Source organism: Vigna unguiculata, chromosome 9, assembly GCF_037176805.1.
Source record: "Vigna unguiculata cultivar grain cowpea cultivar isolate G323 ecotype 2 chromosome 9, ASM3717680v1, whole genome shotgun sequence".
In the NCBI taxonomy this organism is placed as follows: domain Eukaryota; kingdom Viridiplantae; phylum Streptophyta; class Magnoliopsida; order Fabales; family Fabaceae; genus Vigna; species Vigna unguiculata.
This window is the reverse complement of record NC_140800.1, coordinates 7,737,203-7,765,137: the sequence shown is the minus strand read 5'-3', so window position 1 is coordinate 7,765,137 and position 27,935 is coordinate 7,737,203. Positions and strand designations below refer to the sequence as shown.

Sequence of the window (27,935 nt, the reverse complement as noted above, 5' to 3'; positions counted from 1 at the left end):
CAACTTTCAGTTAGATTCTACAGTCTCAGAGAGCACAGAAAAGGAAGGAACGTAGGAAAGAAAGGAGCCTAATAGTCACATTATTATCCTTTCCACTCTGAAACACAAGGACCAATGTTTTCTATTTAATTTTTAATTATTTATTCAGCCTACCGACACTGAAAACCAAAGAAAAGAAAGCACCTTTTTCCGCCATTAATTCACTCACACACTTGAGACTCATCAATGGCAGAAGAAGCTTCCAGTTGACACTCACCATTTCCAAAGTTTGCTCCTTTCTGTACCCCCTCTTCTTGTTTTTCATTTTTCTTTTCTGGGTTCTCTTCTTCTTGTCCTGTGTGTTTAGTTCATAGCTCCACATTTTGCATCAACCAGTCAAGGAAGGTCAAACCCACTTCATTTCACTCCACATTTTGAAAGATTTTAAATTACTGTCACAGTTTTGTCGTGATCTTCAATACTGTCACAAACCAATGTGATAGATGCAGTCACTAATAATTTTTTAAAATCTTGATACCCTGGCTGAAATCAGTGATAAGTTTTAAAACCTTGCACCTTCTTATTTAATACCATGATCTCACAATTTTTTGATGTCTCGTTTGGATCTCGATCTCTGTATATATAAAATATATCTGTTGTTGTTACTCTTCCGGTTTCTCTGTCTCCGGTTGACCTTGTTAATTAATTATTTAATTAACGTGTGGTTTCTATCATAGTAAGAATTTTGACTTTGAAATTATTTCTGTAGTGCTCCAAATTTTGAGAAGAGGTTCTCAATTTTTTAGTTGCCTTTCGCTACAACAAAGTTGTTTAGACACTGTTAATCATGATTGGGACACAACATGATAGGACACCACTGCTACTCTTCACTGTTGTTTGCGTCAACTAAGTAGTTCTAACTTATGTTTTGAAACTATCAATTTGGGGTATTCATAATATTCACTTCATTTTATTTTTATTTTTATTTTTTTTGAAAATAATTATGAGCACTTTTACTTTTCATTTCAGGAAATTAGACAATCAATCATATATATATATTCCCCTTGTAATCTTCTGGTTTCCACTCAACAATTTAACCATGAGCAATTATTAGGTAGTGTTCATTTAAATGCTTTGCAATTATGTAGCATGAGAAGATTTGAGTCTAAATTTTCTTTATATCCTCTACTGCAGTTGATTTGGATCAGTTGTGTTGAACTTGGATGCTGCAGCTTATACAGTTGCTCAACTAATGAGATTCCACCTTGCGTTGTTTCTTTTGTTGGCTTCTGTTCAAGCCAATTTAAGTCAAGAAATTGAACATGGTTCGCTTCTAGTGGATGGAGCTCAAATAAAGGCTGAAACAGGTGATAACTTTATTTGTGCCACCATTGATTGGTGGCCTCATGACAAGTGTGACTACAACCATTGCCCCTGGGGATATTCATCTGTTGTAAATTTGGTGAGTATTTTAAAATTCATTTGTATAGCAAATGAAATGAAACACTCTCTACAATTTATCATCCCCCTCTAGTCCTACTTAGAACTATGGAAACCAATTAAGCTGTTTTATTCTCGTTCACTTCAATGTGGATTGATTTTTCAGGACTTGTCTCGTCCTTTCCTTGCCAAGGCCATCCAAGGTGTGTGTATATTTGCATTACTTCTGTATGATCTAGAAAGTCTTTATGAATATCTTTAGCTTTGGAGTAATTATGTTAATGGTGTTATTCTTTTTGTAATGGTTGCATGATAGCACTCAAGCCATTGAGGATACGACTTGGAGGTTCTTTGCAAGACCAGGTTATATATGATGTAGGAAGTTTGCAGTCTCCCTGTCATCCCTTGCAAAAGAATGAAGGTGGATTGTTTGGATTTTCAAAGGGATGTTTACACATGACAAGATGGGATGAGCTGAATCAGTTTTTCAATGAGACAGGGTGAGAATTTTAACATTAGACTTAACTATGTTCACCTCCTCCATTGTCCTCTCTTCCTTCAATTAAAAGCAAGAGTATGAAAAATAAGATGAGTTATTTAATTTGGTACTTTAACAAAGTAATGACCTTAATTTGCTTGGGTCATATTTTTAACATAATAGCTGCTGAAGGGAGTGTCTCCTTCTGTTTAAATGTTTTATCACAAAAGTATATGCTAGTGGACATCCCTTCATTGGTAGTTAAGACTCACGACTGGCATTCTTAGTTATTTCCTTAAACTTTGTTTTGAATGACTCTAATGAATTAGGTGTTTATTCCAGTAATATGCAGTTTATATCCAGTCATTGCTTGTAATAGGCTCTACATGTGTCTCTAAGTTATTTTACCACTCTAGATCACAAAACCATGCAAATAAAAGCTTATACGACTCTACCAACTCAGTTTCTTGTTCCAATAACATGCAGTTTATATGCATTGCTGGTATAATAGTCTCTATAATTGCATCGCTAAGTTGTTTTACCACTCTTGATCACAAGACCATGCAAATAAAAGCATATTATAATAGCTTGGTTATCACACTCTCTAGATGCTTTAATTATTTTAATTATTGAAGCTTCTAGATTCCATTTTTGCAATTATTGGTGTAGATTTTTCTTCTGGCGAATATCTGACATATTAGTCTATGGTCTGTAGGCTTGATTACATTCCTGTTACATGACTTTGTCTAAATAAATTAAGACATGGAATACAAATGTCACACATGCATGATTAGTATACTACATCTTTATATGCATTATGTAATGGTAGAGGGAAAGAAGAAAGGGATGAGGGATGAATTGTTTAGCTGTGATGTAATTTAACTGGAGTTTGGTATTTGCAGGGCCATTGTGACATTTGGCTTGAATGCACTCCATGGGAAGCACCAGATTAGTCATAATGTTTGGGAAGGAACCTGGGACCCCACAAATGCTTATGATTTTATAAAATACACTGTTTCAAAAGGATACAAGATTGATTCATGGGAACTTGGTAGGACTATGTATAACAAGTGGAAGGGTTATTTGTTGTGTTTAATTTTGTTTGATTTAACCTTGTTCTTGAATCTGGTGCTGTAGGGAATGAGTTGAGTGGTAAGGGCATTGGTGCAAGTGTTGGGGTTGCACAGTATGGGAAAGATTTGATAAAGCTTAAGCAAATTCTAGGAACATTGTACGAGAACTCCAAGTTCAAGCCTTCACTTGTGGCACCTGGAGGATTTTATGAAAGACAGTGGTATGACAAGCTTCTACAGGTTTCTGGTTCAGGCATAATCAATGTTCTGACTCATCATTTATACAATCTGGGCCCAGGTTTGACTGTCCCTTAATTCTTTCTATTGTAGGTCTTCTTGACAAATGTTTAATAATCTGAAATCTCTAGAGGTCCTTCCTTTGCTTCCGTTTCTCAGTTCTTGTGGTTAATAATCTTGTTAGGCAGGAGCACTCAGAACAAGTTGATAATAAGACAGCATTGCATCTTTAATATAGGAGGTTTAAAAAGAAAAACTAATAATATAGTTGGAAGGTAGCTTTTACAGCTAGGAGTTAGTTAGATAAAAGGAGCCCTTTAATAGGAAGCTTAGAAGAAAAAGGGGAGGGGGTTTGGAGATTTGAGAGACTTGTAATTGGAATAATCCAATGGAAAGGAGAGTCCTCATTTGTAGCAAATTTTGTACGTTTGGTGAAATAAAGACGTTTTTATCTTCTTTTCACTGTTATTCTATAAAATAGAAATAGTGCTGATTCTTAACTATTTTGGTCCAACCTCCTGAATCTAAGTGGCATAATGGAAAAAAGTAGTGAGTGCTTTAGAGAGATGAGTTGGTGAACAGAGGAAGGGGATTGAAGACCTGAGAACAAACATGACTCTAGTGAAAGAAAGCATACTGAACATGAGAGAAGTAAAGGCTTTACTTTTTGAAGGGTCCACAAGGATGAATAGCAAGGGCAAAACAATTCTTTGAAATACAAAATGTCAAAAGGTCGGAAAAACTGCGCTTAGACCTCATTAGCATGGAAGAAAATACTGATCATTGGTTCAAATACTGGTGACCAAATTGAAGAATCCTTCTTAGGAGGATGTTGCGTGAACACTGATGGAGATTTGGAGGCAGTGGACAAAGCACAAATTTTGAGAGATTTGCTACGATAAGACAGACAATGAGTGTGGAAGATTTCATTTAGGAATTTGAAATTTTTGTGTCTCAAGCAAATCAGACATTGTGGAAGATCAATTGATGGGGTATTTCCTCGCAGAACTGCATTAGAATATGTGAAAATAGGATCATTCGCAAGACCCAAAAGATGTGATTCAAGCCTGGAAATTGCATAAGACGTGAAGAAGGCTATGAAGAGTACTACACAACTCATCAGCTGACCTTTGTATGAGGAACCTAATTCAGGTTTTCTTTTCAAAGGTGGAACATGAATTGTGTCTCCAATGGACACTCAAAGAAGCGTGCTTAGTGCACACTCATCCAATGAGTTTGGATGAACATGGCAAGGGGTTAGGAAATTGTTCTATAGGTTGTCAATGTGCCAAGCCTCCTTCGGGTCAGATGAGGTCAGGGATTAGAGAAGCCATGAATCTTTTATATCCTTAATTCATCAAGCGAAGGTATGCAAATCTTTGTTGGCAGAGCTTTTGGTCCAAATCATAATCCAGAAAAGTTTTAGTAACGAAATATGTGGCATCCTGTCATGTATGCCAAAATAGTAAACATTTAACAACATCATCTCTAACAGGGCTTTTGCAACCCTTACCAATACCCAACACCATAAGGGAAGATGTTAGCTTATATTTTGTGCAAACAAGCCAAATACATAAGATGAGAGGGTTGAATTGTGTATTTTTGTGTATTTAAAATTTCCAAAAATTTTCACAAAGCTTTGTCTTGAAAACCACATTAAGACAAAGTTTAATATTGTTTCTCATGAAAGATGAGTTTCACGAAGCTCGTTATACACAACTTCAATAGGACAAACACACGGTTAAATACTTCTTTTAGACAACATGTTTTCTTAAAATTCTCCTCCTTAAGTTAGTTGTAGATAAATAACAAGCAATAGAAAAGATAAGAATTGAGAGAGATTTACGTAAGGTATTTTTATATTGGTTCGTCTGAAACACAGACTACGTCCAATTCTTGATCAACTTGATCAAGTTTAAGTTAATGCGAGATACAAGTACTATTTAGACCCAATTGTTTCTAGCTAAACTACAAGTATTGTTTGGACAAAGCCACACCTAGCTAAGCATGAGCGTTGTTTGGATCCACACTTCGATAAACAAAGGTTATGATCTAAAAGATTGCAATGTTTTGCTCATTAAAAGAGATTAGCATCCTAAGATAGTTACAAGTTTGAGAGTACTCTTTTAGTTATCTATGAACACAAACAATGTTCTTTCTCACACATAGATCTGCCTTTTAGGTTTCTTTTCTACTTTGAGTAAAGATCTGCCCGATTTGGATTTGCACATATAGAACAAATATTCCAAAACTATGTATTTTTGTTATAACTTCTTCCTTTTTTGAATTTATTTTCTACACAAAGCCTAGGTACTTGATTTTATTGGTCCAATTAAGCCAACCATAAATTAGAAGACTTAGGATTTCTTGAAAGCCGGAAAGCATTGAGAACAAATATTGTCAGCATCATGTCATCGTTGTTATCAACCTTCTTCACAAACATCTTCTTCACACCCATATTGCCATAATATTTGTTTGGAAATAATTTGATTTCAGAGTGCCGAGTTCTATTGGAAGTGATTATGACCTAACTTTTATGAGTTTATTTTTGGCAGGAGTTATTCATGTTACAAGGCACGAAATTGAGGATGAGTAGGCACTATCATCCACAATACCGAGGTGTACTGAATAGGATCTTAGCATTTTGTTGTGAGCAGCCTAAAATTTTGGGTAGAATTTGTTCCTTGGGCAAAATACTGGTACAATACTAATTTCCAAAGTGCCACTAACTGTACTCCATTTGAGGTGTTATGGTCATTGTCCCCCTTCAAAGCTAGGTTTATACTTGGAGAAACACTAGTGGAAGCTGTAGTGCAAAACCTTACAAACAGCAGAACCTTTCAAACAAAAATGAGACTGTTGAAATGTAATGTTTTTTTATTATCATGTATGGGATCCCTTCTTTAGGGTTAGAGTTAGGACTGATGACTCTTTGTATTCTACCTATTTTTTCTTATATAAACAATGGTAAAATAGTAACAGTGATAGTTTTTTCACTGTTTTCATTTCTCTAAAACCTCTTCAAGTTGGTATCAAGAGCCAAAACATCTTCTCTGGTTCCTCTTCACTGTTTGTCACAGTGACTGTCGAGTCCGCCGCTTGTCCGCCGTCTTCCGCCACCGTCCGCCATCGCCGCCGACGTGTCTACTCCGGCGAAGTCAGGGTTAGGTGCGCCTCGAGGAGCGCAACCCATCCCCGCAAGTCACGTCCCCAGAATCCTCCGCACGCGCCACCACGTGCCGCCACTCTCCGGTGGCCTTCAAGCGCGTGTTCACCACGCGCCGCCTTCCTGGCGCCGGAATTGAGCCGCGCCACTGTCATTCGACTCGCTGGAGCCTCCTGGGTCTATTTGTGCTCTTGTTTTTCTGTTTTGTTGGCCATAGCTTGTACCTAGGGTTTCTTCTCAAAAGTTAAGTTTGTTTTAATGGCTTCTACGACTGCTGGAATGACTCCCTCTCTGTTAGCTACTCCTATTATTACTTCTGCAAAACTGAACTGGAAAAATTACTCCTCTTGGTCAGCTTCGGTGGAGTTGTGGTTTCTTGGTCAAGGCTATCATGATCATCTTGAAAAAGAGGTCTCTACTATTTCAGAGGAAGAGAAACCTAAGTGGCAGAAATTGGATTTTCAGTTGTGTGCTGTTTTATGGCAATCGGTTGAGCAAGGGGTCTTAGACATTTTGAGACCTTACAAGACATGCTTCTCTTTTTGGAAAAGGGCACAAGACATTTTTGCTAACGACATTCAGCGCCTCTTTGATGCAACTCAAAGAGTAGCCTCACTCAAGCAAATGAATCATGATATGGTTTCTCATATAGGAAAGGCTAGGGCTGCAGTAGAAGAATTGAAGAGTTTTTTTGTGGCTGATTCATTAGACGATATCAACAAAAAAACTTGATAAGTTTTACATGGTCTTAATTTTGAGGAGCCTGCACTCGAATTTTGATCATGTGCGTGATCAAGTTTTAGCTGGTGATCAAATTCCTTCAATGGACAACTTAGTTACTAGACTTCTTCGTGTACCTATATTGGTCAAAGATGAAAGTTCAACTGATGTTTTTGAAACTTCAGCAACGGTAGCACCATGAGGAAGAGGAGGAGGTCAGAGCAACCGTGGAGGACGTGGTGGTCGAAGTGGGCGTCCTCAATGCTCATATTGTAATAGAATGGGCCATACCCAGGACAAGTGTTATTCCTTACATGGTTTTCCTGATAAAGCTGCTCATGTGTCCAAGTCTGATCATTTAGAATCTAGATTTTCTGATGAAGAGTACCAAGAATTTTTGAGGTACAAATCTGAGAAATCCAACAATCCTGGCCCATCCTCTTCAATGTCAACTGCATGCATTTCTCAATCTGTGGAAGGTCTTAGTCCATGGATTCTTGATTCAGGTGCCTCCAATCATGTCTCTGGTAACATTTCCTCATTTTTCTCCATTTCCTCTCCCAAAATTCCTCATTTTATTACTGTTGCAAGTGGATCCAAAGTGGCATCTCAAGGAATTGGCAAAGTTTCTTTATCTCCTTCACTAAATTTAAACTCTGTTTTGTACATTCCTCATTGTCCTTACAATTTAATCTCCTTGAGTCAATTGACTCGTTCCTTAAATTGTTCTGTAATCTTTGCTGCTAATTCTTTTGCTATACAGGAACATGGTACGGGTCGTCTGATTGGAGAAGGACATGAGTCACGGGGACTTTATTTCCTAAAACCAAGCTCCTCGGTATCCTGTTTTGCAACTTCATCCCCAAAACTTTTGCATGATCGTTTGGGTCACCCAAGTTTGTCCAAGTTGAAGATGATGGTTCCAAGTCTCAAACACATTCAAGCCTTAGATTGTGAATCGTGTCAGTTAGGAAAGCATGTTAGATCTTCCTTCCCTAAAAAGTCTGAGACACGATGTAATTTTGCTTTTTCTACTATTCATTTTGATGTTTGGGGACCAAGTCGTGTCACTTCTTTTGGTTTTAACTATTTTGTAACGTTCATTGATGAATTCTCTCGTTGTACTTGGGTTTATCTAATGAAAGAAAGATCTGAACTTTTATCCATATTTGTGTCCTTCTTTAATGAAATTAAGAACCAATTTGGGAAGACAATTAAAATTCTCAGAAGTGAAAATGCTAAGGAATATTTTTCTGCTGCGTTTTCCTCATTTTTATCTTCCCATGGAATTTTACATCAGTCAATATGTCCTCACACTCCACAACAAAATGGCATAGCCGAAAGAAAGAATAGACACCTTATCAAAACTGCACGCTCTCTAATGTTGAATACTAATATTCCTGTTCATCATTGGGGAGATGCAGTCCTCACTGCTTGTTTTCTAATCAATAGGATGCCTTCTTCTTCTATTGAAAATAAAGTTCCTCACTCGATAATTTTTTCAAATGATCCTTTGTATCGTGTCTCTCCACGTGTGTTTGGATGTACTTGTTTTGTTCATAATGTCTCTCCGGGTCTTGATAAACTTTCTGCAAAGGCTATTAAGTGTGTCTTTTTGGGATATTCTCGCCTTCAGAAAGGGTATAAATGTTATTCTCCCTAAACCTAAAGGTATTATATGTCTGCTGATATTACATTCTTTGAGGACACACCTTTTTTCTTATCCTCCATGGAGGAGAGTTCATATGTTCAACAGGTCCTTCCTTTACCATCTTGTGATCCCTTGGTTATCCCTGAAACTCAACCTCTCACTCAAAATGACAATGACATTGTTCAACCATCTCTTCTCACATATCAGTGTCGCACTCCAAGGACTCCTTCCTTGCCTGAAGACCCCTGGGACTCAAATCCTTCTCCACCAGATTCTCGAATCATGGATCCTTCATCCTCTTCGTCTTCTCTTGACTCCGATCATATTTGGCCAATTGCCCTTCGAAAAGGTATTCGCTCTACTCGTAATCCACATCCTATTTATAATTTTTTGAGTTATCATCGTTTGTCTCCTCCATATTTCTCTTTTGTTTCCTCCTTGTCTACTATTAAGGTTCCTAAGAATGTTGATGAGGCACTTGGTCATCGTGGATGGCGACAAGCCATGATTGATGAAATGCAGGCATTTGAACACAGTGGGACTTGGGAACTTGTCTCTCTTCCTCCTGGTAAGAAGCCTGTGGACTGTAGATGGGTCTATGCTATTAAGGTTGGTCCTACTGGTGTTGTAGATCGACTCAAAGCCCGTCTCGTAGCTAAGGGGTATACTCAGGTTTATGGCCTTGACTACTGTGATACTTTTTCTCCTGTGGCTAAAACCAGTTCTGTTCGTCTTTTCCTTGCTATGGCTGCCATTCGCCAATGGCCTCTGTATCAGTTGGACATTAAAAATGCCTTTCTTCATGGTGATCTGGAAGAGGAGATATACATGGAGCAACCTCCTGGGTTTGTTGCTCAGGGGGAGTCTGGGTTAGTTTGTAAGTTACATCGTTCTTTCTATGGCTTGAAGCAATCTCCTCGAGCTTGGTTTGGTAAATTTAGTCGTGTTGTGCAGAATTTTGGATTGAAACGTTGTGAAGCGGATCATTCAATATTTTATGGTCATACTTCTCCCGACAAATGTGTTTATCTTATGGTTTATGTTGATGATATTGTTATCACAGGAAATGATATCACTAGAATTGCTCAATTGAAGAACCATTTGTTTAGCCACTTTCAGACCAAAGACCTGGGTCGTCTTAAATATTTCCTTGGCATTGAAGTGGCACAATCAAAAGAAGGTGTCATCATTGCACAGAGAAACTATGCTCTTGATATTTTGGAGGAAACAGGCCTGACAAATTGCAAGCCCATTGATAGTCCTATGGACTCAAATCAAAAGTTAACAAGAGATCAAGGTGAACTTTTCTCAGATCCAGAGAGATATAGAAGGTTGGTTGGAAAACTCATCTACCTCACTATAACAAGACCTGATCTTTCTTATCCAATGGGAGTTGTAAGTCAATTTATGCAAAATCCCCACATTGATCATTGGAATGCTGTGATTCGCATTCTCAGATATGTAAAAGGGAACCCAAGACAAGGATTGTTGTATGAGAACAAGAGAAGTACTCAAGTTGTAGCGTATTGTGATGCAGATTGGGCTGGTTGTCCAATTGATAGAAGATCTACCACAGGGTATTGTGTATTCCTTGGAGGGAACCTTGTTTCTTGGAAAAGTAAGAAACAAAGTGTTGTTGCTCGATCTAGTGCAGAGGCGGAATATCGATCTATGGCTCTAGCTACATATGAACTAGTGTGGATTAACAACTCCTTCAAGAGTTGAAATTTGGTGAAAATGAGCAGATGAAGTTATGTTGTGACAATCAAGCAGCCCTTCACATTGCCTCCAATCCGGTGTTTCATGAGAGAACAAAGCATATAGAAATTGATTGTCATTTTGTTAGAAAGAAATTACTATCCAAGGATCTTGTTACTGAGTTTGTCAGCTCTAATGAACAACTTGCAGACATTCTAACTAAATCTTTAAGAGGGCCTAGAATTCAATTTATATGTTCCAAGCTTGGAGCATATGATCTATATGCTTCAGCTTGAGGGGGAGTGTTGAAATGTAATGTTTTTTTATTATCATGTATGAGATCCCTTCTTTAGGATTAGGGTTAGGACTGATGACTCTTTGTATTCTGCCTATTTTTTCTTATATAAACAATGGTAAAACAGTAACAGTGATAGTTTTTTCACTGTTTTCATTTATCTAAAACTTCTTCAAGTGAGACTTTGAGACAACTGAAGTTTCACTTGCAGAACAAGCTCAAATGATAATTCATACTAAAGTTCATCGCAAACCTTCCAAGATCAAACTAGGTGATTTGATGCATCTAGAAATTTGGCCACATAGATGGAGTTGTGTCTAACAAGCTTCATCCCAAGCTGTCAACATGTTACTATGGATCATATTTGGTTCTTAAGCAATCAGTCTTTTAAATTACAATTCCTACATCAAGCTCAAATGCATCTTATGTTCCACGTATCTCAGCTCAAAAAGGAAATAAGGGATCATTGAGTGGAAGCTGCGCTTCCATTAGAATTTCAAGGACATATGTGTTAATTCCGGCTTACATTTTAGGCATCGAACGATCGGTAAAAAATGATGAACCAGTACAAGTGTCAGTGCAATGGAAGGGAAAAACATTTGAGGAATCCACGTTGGAATACTATACCAAATAGATTTCTTGATTCTAACCTTAAAGAAGTTGTTTCTGAGGGTGGTATTGTTTGGCGAGTACAAGCACAGCAAGTTGATAACTAGACAGGATTGTAGGTTTATTATGGGAGGTTTAAAAGAAAAACTAAAAATACAATTATAAGATAGTTAGCGTAAAGCAGCCCATTAATAGAAAGCTTAGAGAGAAAAGAGGAGTGTTTTTGAGATTTGAGAGACTTGTAATTGAAATGATCTAGTGGAAAGGACAGTGTTTCTTGCTAACATTTTTGGTATGTTTGGTGAAATAAAGAAGTTTTTCTTTTCATTGTTCTTTGAAAATAATGTTAATTTCTAACAAAAACACTTGCTTGAGTTACTATCAGTTGAGGCAACAAGTCATGTTCATTGCTTCTCTTCCATGACAACATAGATGGTGGATGTGCTTGGACAAACTTTTCCATAAACACTTTTAAAAGAATAAAAAAATTAAAATTAGTTTGTCCACGAGCTAACATTAGCTTATAATACATAAGCTCATTTTAGCTTACGGAGAACCTTATTACATTTGTTCTTATTTTTCTCTCCTTGAAGTGCTTAACGGAGAATCTTGTTCAGGCAAGCTTGAGGTCTATTATCATATATATTACATTATTTAAAAGGAAAGTGCTGCACTTTTGAAAAACCAAATAATTGCAAGAGTTTACTAAAATAGAGTATGATCGACCTCTTTTGACAAAACTCATTATCCAGATAGCTAATATGCGAAGGTTGGATTTGCTAATTTACATAGAGACACGTCTTAGCTGCCCCTCATCTGCTTGATTGTCTTCACAGCTACCCAAAGATTTTTATGCTAATAACGAATGGTAACATGAAATTTTCCTATGTAGAACTACCTGCTCATATACTTCAATACACACAATATTTCTGTTTAATTTATTTTTCTCATAAATGCTAGAGACATGCCCTGGCAATTGATATATTTATTTCAATATTTAACCTTATTAGCTTGTGTGGTACAAAAGATGATACACTTTGTTTACGTGTTGGAAAAATACTGTTCTTTGTCATTCATGATCAATTTCTGAGTTGATATGTCTTTCAGGTAGTGACGAGCATCTTGAAAGGAAGATTCTAGATCCTGAACGCTTAAGCAGAGTGAAATCAATTTTTGGCAATCTTTCTGAAACCATTCAAACATATGGTCCTTGGGCTTCTGCATGGGTAGGAGAAGCTGGTGGGGCATACAACAGCGGTGGCAATCATGTATCTAATACTTTTCTTAACAGCTTTTGGTAAGTGATTTCCTTCCATCATTTTCTGTTCCTCTTCTTCATAGCTGAAGCACAGATTATGTTGTTACATTTAGCAAAAACAATTACCAGTGATGTGATTCTTTGTTAGTTTTGAAATTGAAATGACTTAGGTACTTAGATCAACTTGGAATAGCATCCAGCTACAACACTAAAGTCTATTGTAGGCAGACCCTAATTGGAGGGAACTATGGACTTCTTAATACCACCACCCTCACTCCCAATCCTGACTACTACAGGCAAGTACAAATAGATAATTGTAAAAAGAAAAAAAAAAAGGAATACCTTTTATTTTTTCTTCAAGGTCACTTGAAGTTTTGTGCTATCATGTTTGAGCATATCTAAACCTGGTTTCTGGTTTTCTTCCTAAACAGTGCACTTTTGTGGCATCGATTAATGGGAAAGAAGGTTCTTGCAGTTTCAAGTGATGTTTCTTCTCCCTTTTTACGCGCATATGCCCATTGTTCAAAAGACAGGGTAAGTTCCCTAGTTTTAGTTCAACTTGGATAGCTATTGAATCACATTACTATCTGGTTTGCTTTTCTATATATGATGTTTTTATTAGCATTCCAACTACCATAAAATCAAACATAATATAACATCATATCAAGCTTAGCACACTTACACCTGATATTCAAATTTAACCATTAGAGTCAAGAATATGTCACATGAAGTTATAGACTCGAAAGTTTTTAACAAATTGAATTTTAGCCCATCCACCTAGTAAAATATTTGATTCCTTGTCTTTGACGGCTTGTTATATACAACATTGTTGGTGATAAATTTTGGAAAATTTGTGTAGAGGTGTGTGACTCTGTCACTCTTATATATATATATATATATATATATATATATACTAGAAATTCTTTTTAAGTGGAATCTGCTAGGACCTGAGCTTTATAGTATATGACTTAACATTCTATAAGGCACATGAAGGATGTATTCTGATATGGTAGGTTTTTAGCATATTTCTAGTTCTTATCAATTTCATTCTACAGGTTGGTGTGACATTACTTCTAATCAACTTAAGTAATGAGACACGTTTTACTCTCACTATTCGAAACCCTGCGAGTGCAAGTATTGAAAATGAAGTAGCCAAAAACATCCATAAGGAAAACTCATTCTTTGATAAACTGAAGAAGACATTTTCTTGGGTAGGAACAAAAGGGTCAGAGGTCACATTTAGGGAAGAGTACCACTTAACTCCAAAAGATGGTTATCTCAAAAGCCAAACCATGGTTCTTAATGGTATTCCACTGGAGTTAACAGATGAAGGAGATCTTCCAAGGTTGGATCCAGTGAGTAGTAATGTGAGATCTCCAATATACATTACTCCTTTGTCCATTGCATTTATTGTATACCCCAACTTTGATGCTCCAGCATGTGCTACACAGAGAAAGCATTAGTTGAACATTTCTATAGCAAATAACTTGGCACTGGGACTAATGAAATTGCAAGCTCATGGTAATTGTAAGTACTGAGCTATTATTGGATTCACATGAAAGTTAACACCTTGCAATAATTTAGATTTGAATGAACATGCAAGTTGTATCATCTAGTTGTAAGTAAACTGTTTGATAAAATTTAGTTTGAAGTCCAATGATGATGAAGTGATTTTGTTTCACTCTTAGTTAGGAAATTCCATTTATGTCCATTGGAAGATATCAACATGGTTGACTAATAATTGTCTTATTAGTGTGGTTAAGAGTTTGTAATCAAGTTTGTGAGTATAAATAAATTATATTAATTTTTTATTCTCTTGTGTGGAATCTCTTGGATTAAAAAAAAAAAATCATATATTACGGACATAATGAATGGAGATTGAGCTAAATGTGCTATTGGTTCTTAAAAATGTCGTGATTATGTGTTCTTTCCGAAAGATTTGTTCATTAATTCGTATATTAGTCTCTCTAGGGGAACTAAAAGTCAGTATATTGAGATTAAAATCACTCACTTTTAGAGTTTGAAAATGAATAAATCTTTGGCTTAGTAGTATTTATGATTTTATCATTTGTAATAATGATTTAATATTTTTTTATTTATTTATTTTTTATTTAATATGGTTTTTATATGTTTTAAAATTACTTAATATGATATTGTTCGTTAGATTAGTATTAATGTCATTGTTTCCATTTTGTTTCTCGGATTGGACAGCCCTTAAAAAGAGTGAGTGATTACATTTGTAGATTTCAGTTCATCCAAAAGGAGTGGATGATTACATTAGTAGATTTCACTTAAAAAATTAACGTTATTTGATGGAAGACTGTATTGAGTATTTTTTAAAAACATAAAAATTAAATTGAGTAAAAAAGAAACAGAAAAAAAAAATTAAAGTATTGTTAAAATATAGAACTATAACGAGTATGTGATTGGTGTAGAGGTTTTAGGATTACAATCTACAAATTTGTATTCGAATATACAATTCAAAATACAAATTTGTATTTCAAACTGCACACTCTAGAAAGTCTCCATATTACTTAATATAAAATTGAAAATCCTAAACCAAATTGCACATTCTAGAAAGTCTTCATATTATATAATCCGAAATTAAAAATCCTAAACCAGAGGACAAATTTGGAATGTTCAAGTTTATATGTTGAAATTATGGAGGTGGAGTTTGTCCTATGTATGGGCTTAGTAAATACCGAGCCCATTATAAAGTTAAATATAAGCCCAGAACCCGAGACAAAGGTGGCACAGCACACCGAGACTGAGAAGGCATGGTTTTAAATTTTATTTTGTTAAGATGTTAGATTAGCATGTTTCCTATGGTTTAATTTTGAAATTTGGAAATTTATCGCAACAAGTTAACAAAAATAATTTATTATTCAGATGGAATACCAAGAAGAGAAAATTGATTTGAATTTCTGGAAAGACCAAAGCACTGAAGAGCAAAACCACATGATGTTATGCCAAAACAAAAGGAGAAATAGAACGAAGAACTCCTCATAGTTAAAAAACTCTTCAAGACAAAAATATTAATTTTTTGTGACAGAAATATGAACTTCCTGGTAAAAAAAAAAATACGAGTTATATAGAATGAATCATGCCCAGAAAAGGAATAACGATGTTGATGATAGAATCATAAATAATCTCAGAAATCAATCAATACTATATATATATTTCAGAGACAAATATCTCACAAGCGGATTGTACATTACTATATTTGAAACCAGTATCCTGGAACATGGAAGCTCCTTTAATTGAAAAATGCAAAGTAAAAATGAGTATGAGTCTCATGGAATACACCCCTATTTCCCAAGCAAACGACGGCCACGTTGATTTGCACCATTCACACGGATCACCAACTTATCCATATCATTGTCAAAATCACCCAAGGCACCATTTTGCCTGCAACATTACCAAAACCAGTATAAATTATGACATCTTCAAATAAGTGAAACGGTTCTGAATAACATTAACTAGGAGTACTTCCTGACCAAACATTGTTGCCAGCGTCAAAAAATCTCTGTTTGGTAAAATTAGAGAGATCATAGAATCTAATAAACTTACCTCTCAAGTTCAGATCCCATGTCAATGGCCATGTCTTTCAGTTCTCCCAAGAGATCACTTATATCTGACAGTGCATCGTCTTGCTTTATCTTTTCAACCTGTTCAGGACATTCTAGTCATTAGCTGAATTCGATGCTGACAAAATTTCTTACAATATTGTACAAGGCAGATAGAAAGTCACAAAGCAAAAATTAGTATCCAGAGTGCACAAACATTGACTATAGAATAAGATTGTTTATGTGCTGAAATAGTTGCAAAACTGTCAGTGTTTTTAAACAAAATGGTTGGCTCCACACTAGTGATATGGTGGTCATCAAGAACAAGCAGAAGCAGAACAATACTACAAGAACATATATTCAGATATTAATCACATTTCGAAGTACTAAGAAACTGAAGCTTTGTCATGTTCAGCACTTCAAATGACTTCAACACGAACAGTTAACTGTTCATCGAATCAATACGAACCTCAACTTTTTCAATTGCATTTGTTGACTCAGAAGGTGCTGCCCGTGACTTCGATTGGCCTTTAGTGGCAGAAGTCAATCCTAACTTCTCTCTTTGCTCCAAGTGATTGCCCTTTCTTCTCACAGGATCATCTACATCGTGAAGCACATAACAAATACAATTATCATGCAATCCAAATCAGTTGATATTAAAAAGATGAAAAGAGAGAAAATGCCAACCTCCAAAATTAACTGGGCCAGTTATCACACCCGTCTTTTTCGGTTTCCATGTTTTGGAAAACATGCCACCAAGACTTCCCAAAAGTTTTTCTCCCTGTAAATACATCAACGAAACAGTCAAAAGAGTAGTGCAGAATACCAATTGAAGCAGCAACAATTTTTTTCAGAAGATGAAGAAGCTGTAACTGAGAAAATAACAAACTGAGAAAATAACAAGATCGATACCCGACTCAGATCATGATCAATATCAGCAGCAACATGGTGGCTCCTTGTAATCTGCTCCCCCTGTTGGTGCAGCATCACCAGAGTCTTGGTAGCATCCTCCCTCATTTCCTCAGCAATCTTCAAACAACTGTTCACTGATTTTGTGGTCTCTTCAGCCTTGTAAACAGCATAGTTCTCCAATTCCTGGACAGATTGACTCTCCAAACCCCCGGAATCGCGGAAATCGTTCTTATACCTATTTCTATGTGCAGAAGAAAGGCCATAGGAAGATGATGAAGAGTGGCCACTGACTTCAACATCATCATCAAAGGGGTTGGCGTTGGTTAAAGTCTTCTTAGAGGAATTATACTTTTTATCTTTTGACTCTTCATCAGAATCAAAGGGGTTATGGACAGGACCAACAGAGCTAGGTTTAGCCTCTCTCAATGGAGTTTTCTTTGAACCAAACATCCTCTCTCTCTCTCAACGATCTTGTGTATCAATTTCACCCCGGGAAGACAAACAAGCACAAATCCAAAGATCAAAATCAAGTTCTATACCACGAACCCTCTACTCAAAATTCAATTTTGAAATTACGATGAACCAAGTTCATAGAATTTATGCTGAAATAATCAAAATTGCAGTTAAAACCGAAGGAGAGTCACAAAATTGAAAGTGAAAAACAGATTAAAAAAAAGATACAAAGAATGGCCAAAACAGAAGGTAGAAGGAGAAAGGAAGAAACTTTGGTACCTGCAGAAGATAATGTAATTAGACGAAAGAAAGAAGAAAATGAAGAGAACGAATTTAAGGTTAAGAACGTTGGATGGTTTCAACGCGGAAGCTCTGCAAAATCGCGTTGAAAATTCACTGTTGGAATTGCTCGCCGCAGATGAAAGCGCTTGTTTGAATTAATATTATATCATTATTGCATTACATTAATGTCATCAACAAATAATAGTTGTCAATTTTCTTACACTACCTTGTTTTGTATTCATCCTTGTACTTTCAAATTGGTAAATTAAAGCTTTCAAGTTTCAAAATTTGTGATTTTAATAACTTTATAATTATATTTAATACTTAGTGGCAACTTTTAACGATCACAAAGTTGATAAAAGAATTGAATTTATATAAATGATGTGTTATTTATTATACTTAAATTTAATATTTAGTAATGATTTTTTTTCTTACTATAAAAGGACTAAGTTTACGTACTAAGGCACGAGAACTAATTAATCTAAATTTAAAGTATATGAACAAAAGTTGAGTTTGATGTAAAAAAGAAAGGCAAAAATAAACGTATTTGAATCCATTTTAAATTTATAAACATGTTAATAGTTTTGAAAAAAACAATTGACTAAAATGTGAAATACATTGAATGAAGGTCATAACTTTTTTTGCTATTGGTTCTTTTATTTATTAGAGAAAGAAACATTTAAGTATATTTATTTCTATTAAAAACTAAAATATATAAAGATTTTTAATTATTATTTTAAAAATTAATTATTTTATAAATAATTTATTTCTAACTATTATTCTAAAAAAATTTTGTCTTTAACAGTAATTTTAAAGAATAATTTTGTATACATATTTTATTTTTTTAATTTTTTATTTAACAATTATTTTAAAATTAGTTATATTTTTTTATTTAATTCTGTATAAAAATTAAAAAATCGAACTAGGTGATAATGTTTGTATTTTACAAGTATGATAATAATATTGGAAAAGAAATATTATTCATTTCTAATTTATTTATTTAATGCTTTATTAAAAGGAGTAAGTTTATAATTCCATAATGTTATAAAAAAAAGGTAACATATGAAATTTCAGTGTATATATATATATATATATTTAAATAAAAAGTTTTGGGTGAAGTTTTTGAGTTAGTTTGCACATACAAGCAACTGATTTGTAGTTTATTAAATACAAATTATTTACAATTAAATTAATTCACAACTATTGAAATATTATTTTAATACTTTTTAGTTATGCTGTTAATCAATTTTTCCCTTTTGAACTAATCTACCGTGGACCTTGTAAGAAGTAAGTGGGTGGATGCCGTCTTAGACTAAAGATCGTACATAATTTCCCTATTTTTACTTATAATGAATTTGTCTAAAAGTTATGTCACGTGTTTATATTTTGGAATTATTTTTCCCACTTAATACAGTTGATTTTTTTTTATAATAAATTTATATTTTTTGTAAAAATAAAAGGTTATTCTTTTACTTTTCAACTTTCCTTTTTCTAAAATGAAGGGATTGTATTTGCAAAATAATTAACGCATCTATTTACATTTATTATAATAATAATAAATTTTTTTTTATCATAATTTTTGTTATAAGCGTGTTTTAATTTTTATTATGTATACATTTTTCTTTTGCAAAACATATGTATGTGATTTCATTTAATATTGATGTAATTAGCGTTATTAAACATAAATATGATTAAACAATTTGACTTGTATAAAGAAAAAATTATGCAATAATTTATGGATTTTCAGACTGATTAAGTGTCAGATCCAGTATGATTAATTATTTGAGGATTATTATTATTATTGGAAAATACTTTAATGTTGACTATTTTCATAATTATGATTAGGAAATAATGAAAATTTTGATTTAGATAAATATTAGCAATTTAAATTTTATATTTACATTTTTTATTTGTTTGGTTTTTAATTTATTTTTTATTTAATTGAGTTTTAATATTTGTATCTTCTGTAAAATTGATTTTATTGTCATTTGGAAGATGATCATATCTCTACCTAATAAAAAATTTAATTAGTAATTTAGTTTTTTTATTTAGGCATATTCTTCATTTTGTCTCTATATTATTTTTTTATCCATTTGAGTTCTTATATTATTTAAAATAGAGATAATGTGATCCCTTAGCTGAAATCAGTATTAATATCATTAGGAAGTGACCACCTATGAGTCCAAACCCTTTTTCTTCCCTTTCCAACTCCTTCTTTGATGACATAATATCGTCAAGATCGCTTAGAACATAGATCCAAGATATTTATTTGCATTGTCAGAGATAGACACATGAATCCAATTGTGACTTGGGGTGTTTGTTCCTAGGATTCATGGAAGACAACACTAACGAAAAAGAGATCATATTGTCTTCATGTAAAAAATAAAGAGACTCAATCAAGTTAAAAAATATAGAGATTAAATTACTAATTAAATTTTTTATTGGACTAACACGTGGTCATCTTCCAAATGGTGTTAGTGTCAATTTAATCCATATTGACTCTATTTAACAAATATTGAGGCTTAATCAAGTCATAATCAAACATGGAAACCAAAACAAATCAAAGACTTAAATACAGTGACCAAATTACTAATTATGTCAATGTTCTAATTTTATTTAATTAATTATTATAAAAAATAAGAAAAAGTAAAAGTGGAGATAGATTTTGTTCCTAGACTTTTTTCTTTAATTTTTGAAAGATGTTTTAATTTTGTACTTAGTTTGCAAGAACATTAAAAAAATTATAAAAATCATGGTTAATGGTTGGTGAGATTAAGAAGTTAAATGATCATATCTAAACATGCTAATTTGGCCAATCTCACATGGCTTGGCCCTTGACCACATGGGTGAAGGTAGAAAAAGTATCCAGGGCAAAAGGACCACATAAGAAAAAGCTCACAAAGCCAAAATAGCCCTTAAACCCCCCATGGACCAACTTATTTAAGTAGGTCTAAGATCAAGATAGATAGGGTTGAATCAAACTTGGGTTGATTTAGCTCTATCCTCGTTGCAAGCTGACTCAGTTGGACCCTTCGAGTCGGGCTAGGTTGGAATGACTCTTAGCACGAGTAGAATCTAATCAACCTTCAACTTGACATATCACAATTTGATAAACTTTGAATTTGTTTGAAAACTAAGAATGTTGTCCAAGATTAGTTCATCATTTGTATAAAGTAAAAATAGAAAAGAAAGTAAAATAGATAAAAACACATGATTTTGTATTGATTTATATGAACATAATACTATGTCTAATTCTTGACTACTTTTTAAGTTCAACTAGCATGTAGTAAATGCAACACAAAAATTCTTCAATGTCACTATGTTAGACTTGGAAAATATATCTCAATGGTAATCTAGTATTAATTTTCTAGTCTAGACTTGATAAGAGTTAGTCATCTAAGTGTGTTAGTCATAATAATTAAGTTTCGACAGACTAACCATGTCCTCTCGTGTATGATAAGGATAAAGATGATTTTTCAAAACTTAAGGTATTACATTATCTATAAGACTATCTAATCAATTATATGTTCTTCGAGAAATCACTACATGACATATGAAGATATAAGAACTTTGAGTAAGATGCACTACAATATAAAACATTATTTCTTTCAAAATTGTTAGACCATCTAATGCTAGTAAAGTTGACCTGTGTCTTTTGAAGTACATCTTGACACAATAATATAACTTGCAATCAAAGGACTTTGTATATGTATGCTAAGAATATGTTTATGTGAAAGAAAAAAAACAAGCCAAAAACACAAGGATGGAGAGTTAGACTATGTTTTTAAACATTTTTTAAATTTCACAATGTATCATATGATGATGTATAATTAGACAATAATTCTATTTTACAAATGATATGTAATTTTATTTTATTTTTATAAAACTTGGTTCATAAAGCTCTCCATCTTTCGTTAGAGCAATACAATAAAATACAATGAACAAAGAAAATGGAAAGGAAGATTTACGTCATAATTTTATATTGGTTTGTCTGAAAGTGAAAACTACATCTAGATCTTAATCAATAGATTGAGTTTCACAATGTAGACTATTACTACAAGTCACAAATTGAGTATTATTCGGAACTCAGTCACTCTTGAGTAAAAATCTAAGTATTATTCGGACATGCAACCATTGTTGGCTAAAACTCTGAGTATTGTTTAGAGTGTAACCACTGCTAGCTCTGAGTATTGTTTAGAGCATAACCACTCATAGCTTAAAGCCTTGAATATTGTTTGGAACACAACCCCTACTGACTAAAAACTTATGTATTATTTGGACATCAACCACTTCAAGCTAACCCACTGAGTGTTGTTTGAAATGTTGATACTTTTGGCCAAGTATGGTTGGGACAACTACTCTTTAACTAAACAAACAAGGTTCACAAGATTCGCTCACTAGAGATTATCAACGACTTACGAAGCACATAAAGTATAAACACTTTATTAAGTCACCAATGAACACAATAATGATATTTAAAAAGTCTTTATGGGTACAAGAATATTTTAGTAGTGTTTAAGCACTTAGCAAGTCCTTCTCTTCTTTTCTTCTTCGAAGGATAGATTTATATAAAGCATGAAAGAAAGACCTCTTACAACTCCTTTTCTAGACAACTCATCTTTTCGCATTTGATGAGTGTGATTGTATAGATGCATTAAATGTGTTCCTTGCAACATTAAATGTTAATCTCTTCTTCAAGCAATATCCTATTAGTTGATAATACTTATTATTGGACTTTAAGAATAAAGATAACTCATGTTTTCTAGTGGAGCTCAGTTTTTGTGACAATGTTTGAAGTAAATGAAGCTAAAGATGTATTATTTGTTATAAATTTTATTGTATATGTTTTAGTCTTACACATAAGATAAATCAATTAGTTGAGTCTAAGAGAGAGGGTAAATTGAACTCTTTTTACGTTTAAAACAAATTTTGAAATTTTGGAGAAATTTTGTATGAATCAATCTTGATCAAAGAAATTGAGATTTTAATTTAGAAAATTAAAATCAAAGATCAATTCAATTTTAATGCATCCAATAAAAAATCACAACAAAAGCAAATTACTTATTTGCGTGAACAACAAACATACTATAAAGTCTTTATTAAAATGCAATAACAAGAAACAACAAAGACTAAAAAGAACCAATTCAATACATTAAGCTCAAAATAAAAGATCAAAGGAAGAGAGAGAAAAATGCACACAAAGTTTTTATACTGGTTTACTTTTCAAATAGTTATATCTAGTTTGTCAACCAACACTAGCAAGACTTCCCACTTGATCTCAGTCAATTACAAACACACAACTTTAAGAACAATACAAGAACACCACTCTTGAACCCTATAAGAGTTGTTATCTAAACCAGTAACACCTTGTTATTGTATTGTCTTTTGAAAACATTATTCAAAACCAAACACACCTTACAAGGAAGAGAAAGATAAAAGGAACAATATCACTTGATAACCAAGACTGCACACAGAAATAAAAACTCAAGTGATCATGTGTTGAGTTTCCTCTCTAAGCACCCAGTTGATCTTCAAAACACTTCGAGAAGATCCTCATGAAATTAACTCTCAAAATGATTGCACATGTTTTAGAAAATTTTCACTCAAAACATTTGTATAGAAATAGGTCAGAACAATGAGAGTTATATAAACTTGAACGGTCCATTTTAATAGATTAAAACTATATTTTTAAACTATTAATTTCGCTTACTCATGAAATCAATGCATAATGTTCTAATCCTTCTAGAAACCCTAAAAAGTTTAATCTGGTTAAAACAAGTTTTATCAGATTAAAACTTCTCTTCATAACTGATCATGGTTCTAAGTTATTTTAATCAATTAAACTGAAAACTTAATCAACTAAAATGTCTTTTGCTGAAGAGATGGTAACATTTTATAACATATTAAAGTAATATTTTTAATCAACTAAAATTTCCTTAATTCCAAGTTTAGTACAAAAAGTAGTTCCAAAAATTTTCTTAGGAGTTTATCATATTAAAATCTAACAAAATGAAAACTGAGCACCAACAAACTCTAAACAATACTAACTAGATTTCTTTGCTCAAAGACATTTCATCTTTGTTCTTCAAAATCACAAAAAACATAGTGCAAATCACAACCAACTCTAGAAATCCATCACACGATTCTCATGTTCATTAAACGATACATTCAACATGCATTAAACAATAGATTGTAGCATGTAATAGACGATAAATTATGACATTTATCAAACGATAGATTGCAACATGTACAAATAGACTGTGACATGTATCAGACAATAGAACCTTTTCAGTTCTTTTCTCTATTTCATTTTAATTCGTCTTTGCTTTCTCTTCTTCAAGATCCATTGATTATAAGGTTGGACTCAACAAATCTTCATTTCTTTATGTACCAACCTTTTTTTGTCAACAACTCGTTCAATATGTAAAACATTTTTAATGGCACAAGGGAAGAGATTCCGATAGAGTGAGTACCTAAAATCTTACCTTTGTTAATTCCTCTAAAGGCAACATTTTCTTCGTCATATTTTCCCAAGTTAAGGAACACAAACTTTATGATCATTATGTGTCACAAGCATCTATTGTCCAATAACATGCTTAGTACAACACATATACAATAGGAATGATAAGTTCTTTTAGTTCCCAAATCTTTTTGGGTCATTTCCTATTAGTCTTACAATTTTGTCTCTTATGATTGTATTTGGCACTAGTATGCCTATATTTTCCATAAGGTTGGCAAACACCTTTAACATTTTTATAAAACCATTTTTTTCTTTTTATGACCTATAAACATCGTAGACTAGATTTTTCATACACATGTCTATAGGATAAAAATAAAAGTTTTAGAGATTTTAGATTATTTTTAAATCATTCTTTCAACATGTGATTTTTCTTTCTAGATTTTCAATTTTCTTAACATTCGATTAACGAGTTTGTTTTAGGGTCAATACTTTCTCATTAATTGTAATTTCAGTTTTCTTAAGCTTGTAATATTTTAAAAGCAAACTTTAAACTTTTGCTTTAGTTTTATATATTGTTTTAATTACAACTAGTTAGTCGATTTTCATAGGATAAGTCATTTTCATTTTCTTCATTAGATGATGAGTTTGATGGGCTAGGAGCAATTTTAAAATAAGATTGAAAAGTAAAGGTTACATCGTCATCTATATTTGTCATGAGACATATATTGGCTTATTCTTCATCTGACCCAAAGTCTGATGCTAAGTTTGAATCTTCCCACATAGTCATCAGTGAATGCTGAAGAATCAACAAATGGGTTGTGGTTAAGGGTGAAATGCCACTCGAACCCAAAGCTAGCTGGTTCTCCTCAAAATGCATTAAGGCATAGTAATTGACTAGACATTTAAGGGTAAAGCACGATTTCAATGTGGGTCGCGAGAACGTTCCAAATCGAGGCAAACTTTGAATACTAGATATAACCTCAAAATAATAAGGATCAAGGTCGGTCGGTGAGACGATGAGGGATAAACTTCATTGTCGAGAGGAAAACAACCCAGATCACCAACTAAGGGCCCTAAATGACTACTCAATGATAAAGGTGGTAGGGGTGTTGAGACAACCAATAAGTTTGCCTAGAAGTGGAAAGTTCAAATACTATAACATTGGAAACATCGCTTCAGGAGAAGAGGAATTGTGGCTACGTTTAATTCTCAATTTGGAAATCTCTCAACTTGAAAACGTGGCTACAATGGATTTGGACTTTCTCTTTGTCATTTCAGTTGGATTATAGGATACTCTTTATGAGTAACATTTAATTCAAAATATATTTTTCCAATTAAGGATTAGGTATTTTTAATTTTGGTAGCCACAATTTAGGGTTTTGAATTCAAAATTCAATATCATTTACATGCCTTATATGCTTTACACACCTATATATTTGGTTTGTAGTTTACCTTTGTGTTCAAATTCTAACTTTCTTTGATAAGTTTGATATTTTGTATCCGATTTACCTTGATCTTCACAGAATTTAGAACCATATGCAGATGAACATGCAAACACCTTTTCATTCCTTCTTTAAAATTACTCTAGAGAAGGAAAACTGAAACATAATGATTTTAAGGTTGTGGTATGTGTCTGACTTCACTAAACACGTCTCATTCCTCATTAGAAATGGTCTCACAAAACATTGAGGTAATATACTTAATTCATCACTAATATGAATGTGTTAAAACTTTTTATGAGTTATATTTTCTAATATTTCTATATGACTCAAGTCATTGATAATGTTTTGTAATTATTTATTTTCAGATATCATTATCCTAAACTTTTTTATGCTTAATTGCATATGTGTTTTAAGAACTTGTGCATATATCTGTTTTACACTTCAAAATTCTTTTAATAAATCTGAATTTAATTTATTTCATTTTAATTTTTTATAATATTTTAGTTTTAGTTTATAATTGTTTTTCAAAACAATATAGATGTATGTGGAATTAAGTTAATTTTTTTTCATAATGTATAATAATTTCAATAGAACGTATTATATTATTGTTGTTTTTGGTAATATAGAAGTGTTATCATAAAAACAATTAAAAGGAAAGAAAATTTTCGAGAAAATATTACTGTTGGGAAGAACACAGTTGAATGGTTTGAAAAATAAAATATTTGTAGTAAATTATTTGTAAATCCATTTTGAGTTGATAATTAACGTTTTAAATTTCATTAAAAGTTAATTATAAATTTTTAATAGTAATATTAACGAAAATTTATGCAAACTTTAAGTATTATTCTTATTATTGCGTATAAAAAAACTAAGAAATCAAAGAATCAATTAATATATAACCATTTGAAACATCTTAAACAATATTTGTATATAATAAATAATTAAATATTTCATCTAAGGTAATGTAAAATAATAATTAAATAATGACCATTATAAATAATGATTGTATTGAAACATAATAAGATTAATAATTAATAATTTGAGATTAGTGTATTAAATAAAAATTAATAATTTCAACAAATATTATGAAATGGTGAATCAAATCTTATCAATTAATATATGATATATTAAAAATAATTAATGTATGAATTTTGAAAATATAATTAAATTTAATTAATTAAAGAAAAAATTAATCATACAATTTAATTTGTATATGCATATGTATGATACTAATAGTTATAGATTGATGTATTAAATAATAATTAATAATTCAACAATTAATATTAAATTGTGAATAAAATTTTATCACTTAATATATGATATATTAAAAAAATTATTGTTTAAATTTTGAAAAATATAATTAAAGAAAGAATTAATCATACAATTTAATGTGTAAAATTGCAAATATGCATGATACTTAATAATTTTAGATTGATGTATTAAATAACAATTAATAATTCAAGGATTAATATTAAATGGTGAATCAAATTTTATGGATTAGTATATGATATTTTAAAAATATAATTAATATTTGAATTTTAAAATATTATATTTTAATTAGTAAAATTTGATTCATCATTTAATATTAATTGTTGAACTACTAATTTTTATTTAATATATCAATCTAAAATTATTAATTTATTAATATCATACATATTTTAAGTTACAAACGTTAAATTGTATGATTATTTCTTTCTTTGATTAATTAAATTTAATTATATTTTTTAAAAGTTAAAAAATAATTACCTTTTTAATATATCATATATTAATTGATAAAATTTTATTCATCATTTGTTATTTATTATGAAATTACTAATTATTATTTAATACAGCAATCTAATATTATTAATATCAGACATATGTACACTTATACAAATTAAATATTGTAAGATTAATTCTTTCTTGAATTAATTATATTTTATTTTAATCAAATATTAATTACTTTTTTAATATATCATAATTGATAAAATTTGATTCACTATTTAATATTATTTATTGAATTACTAATTATTTTTTAATACATCAAACTGAAATTATTATTAATTAGTCTTATCTTATTATGTTTCAATACAATCATTATTTATTGTATTCATTATTTATTTATTATTTTATATTATCCTAGATGGAATATTTAATTATTTACATATGTTTCAAATTATTATATTAATTGATTAATTGATTTCTTAGTTTTTTTATATGGAATAATAAGAATAATA

At 32.2% G+C, this 27,935-nt stretch overlaps 2 protein-coding genes across 7 annotated transcripts; one reads left to right on the top strand and one right to left on the bottom strand.

Annotated features, from left to right (window-relative positions):
* The first annotated feature begins 19 nt into the window (after positions 1-19).
* Positions 20-14,415, top strand: LOC114195991 (heparanase-like protein 1). 5 transcript variants are annotated; one of them, XM_028086456.2, is made up of 11 exons: positions 54-266; positions 1,009-1,093; positions 1,174-1,441; positions 1,586-1,622; positions 1,736-1,919; positions 2,800-2,948; positions 3,035-3,268; positions 12,454-12,643; positions 12,775-12,900; positions 13,036-13,138; positions 13,660-14,415. In XM_028086456.2, exons 3-11 carry the CDS (start codon positions 1,232-1,234, stop codon positions 14,065-14,067), a joined length of 1,641 nt encoding a protein of 546 aa, XP_027942257.2. In that variant the 5' UTR covers positions 54-266; positions 1,009-1,093; positions 1,174-1,231; the 3' UTR covers positions 14,068-14,415. The 5 variants fall into 5 exon arrangements, with proteins under 5 accessions (XP_027942258.2, XP_027942257.2, XP_027942260.2 ...); XM_028086459.2 differs by having other exon boundaries at positions 54-384; XM_028086460.2 differs by lacking the exon at positions 54-266 and adding an exon at positions 749-926.
* A 1,335-nt stretch (positions 14,416-15,750) lies between these two features.
* Positions 15,751-17,988, bottom strand: LOC114164260 (SNAP25 homologous protein SNAP33-like). 2 transcript variants are annotated; one of them, XM_028048862.2, is made up of 6 exons: positions 17,815-17,988; positions 17,083-17,684; positions 16,858-16,951; positions 16,640-16,770; positions 16,175-16,272; positions 15,751-16,012 (listed from the first exon to the last, which is right to left on the bottom strand). In XM_028048862.2, exons 2-6 carry the CDS (start codon positions 17,530-17,532, stop codon positions 15,913-15,915), a joined length of 873 nt encoding a protein of 290 aa, XP_027904663.1. In that variant the 5' UTR covers positions 17,533-17,684; positions 17,815-17,988; the 3' UTR covers positions 15,751-15,912. The 2 variants fall into 2 exon arrangements, with proteins under 2 accessions (XP_027904663.1, XP_085523025.1); XM_085666899.1 differs by having other exon boundaries at positions 17,083-17,552; positions 17,815-17,964.
* Positions 17,989-27,935: the final 9,947 nt, after the last annotated feature.

What these genes read in the sequence shown, in the direction of transcription:
- LOC114195991 (XM_028086457.2), top strand. Translation starts at nt 1,232, where the DNA reads ATGAGATTCCACCTTGCGTTGTTTCTTTTGTTGGCTTCTGTTCAAGCC. An exon ending in ATTCATCTGTTGTAAATTTG is followed by an intron (nt 1,442 to 1,585) that starts GTGAGTATTTTA and finishes TTGATTTTTCAG; the next exon opens with GACTTGTCTCGTCCTTTCCT. An exon ending in TTTATACAATCTGGGCCCAG is followed by an intron (nt 3,269 to 12,453) that starts GTTTGACTGTCC and finishes TATGTCTTTCAG; the next exon opens with GTAGTGACGAGCATCTTGAA.
- LOC114164260 (XM_028048862.2), bottom strand. Translation starts at nt 17,532, where the DNA reads ATGTTTGGTTCAAAGAAAACTCCATTGAGAGAGGCTAAACCTAGCTCT. An exon ending in TGGCCCAGTTAATTTTGGAG is followed by an intron (nt 16,771 to 16,857) that starts GTTGGCATTTTC and finishes TTCACGATGTAG; the next exon opens with ATGATCCTGTGAGAAGAAAG. An exon ending in ATGCAATTGAAAAAGTTGAG is followed by an intron (nt 16,273 to 16,639) that starts GTTCGTATTGAT and finishes TGTCCTGAACAG; the next exon opens with GTTGAAAAGATAAAGCAAGA.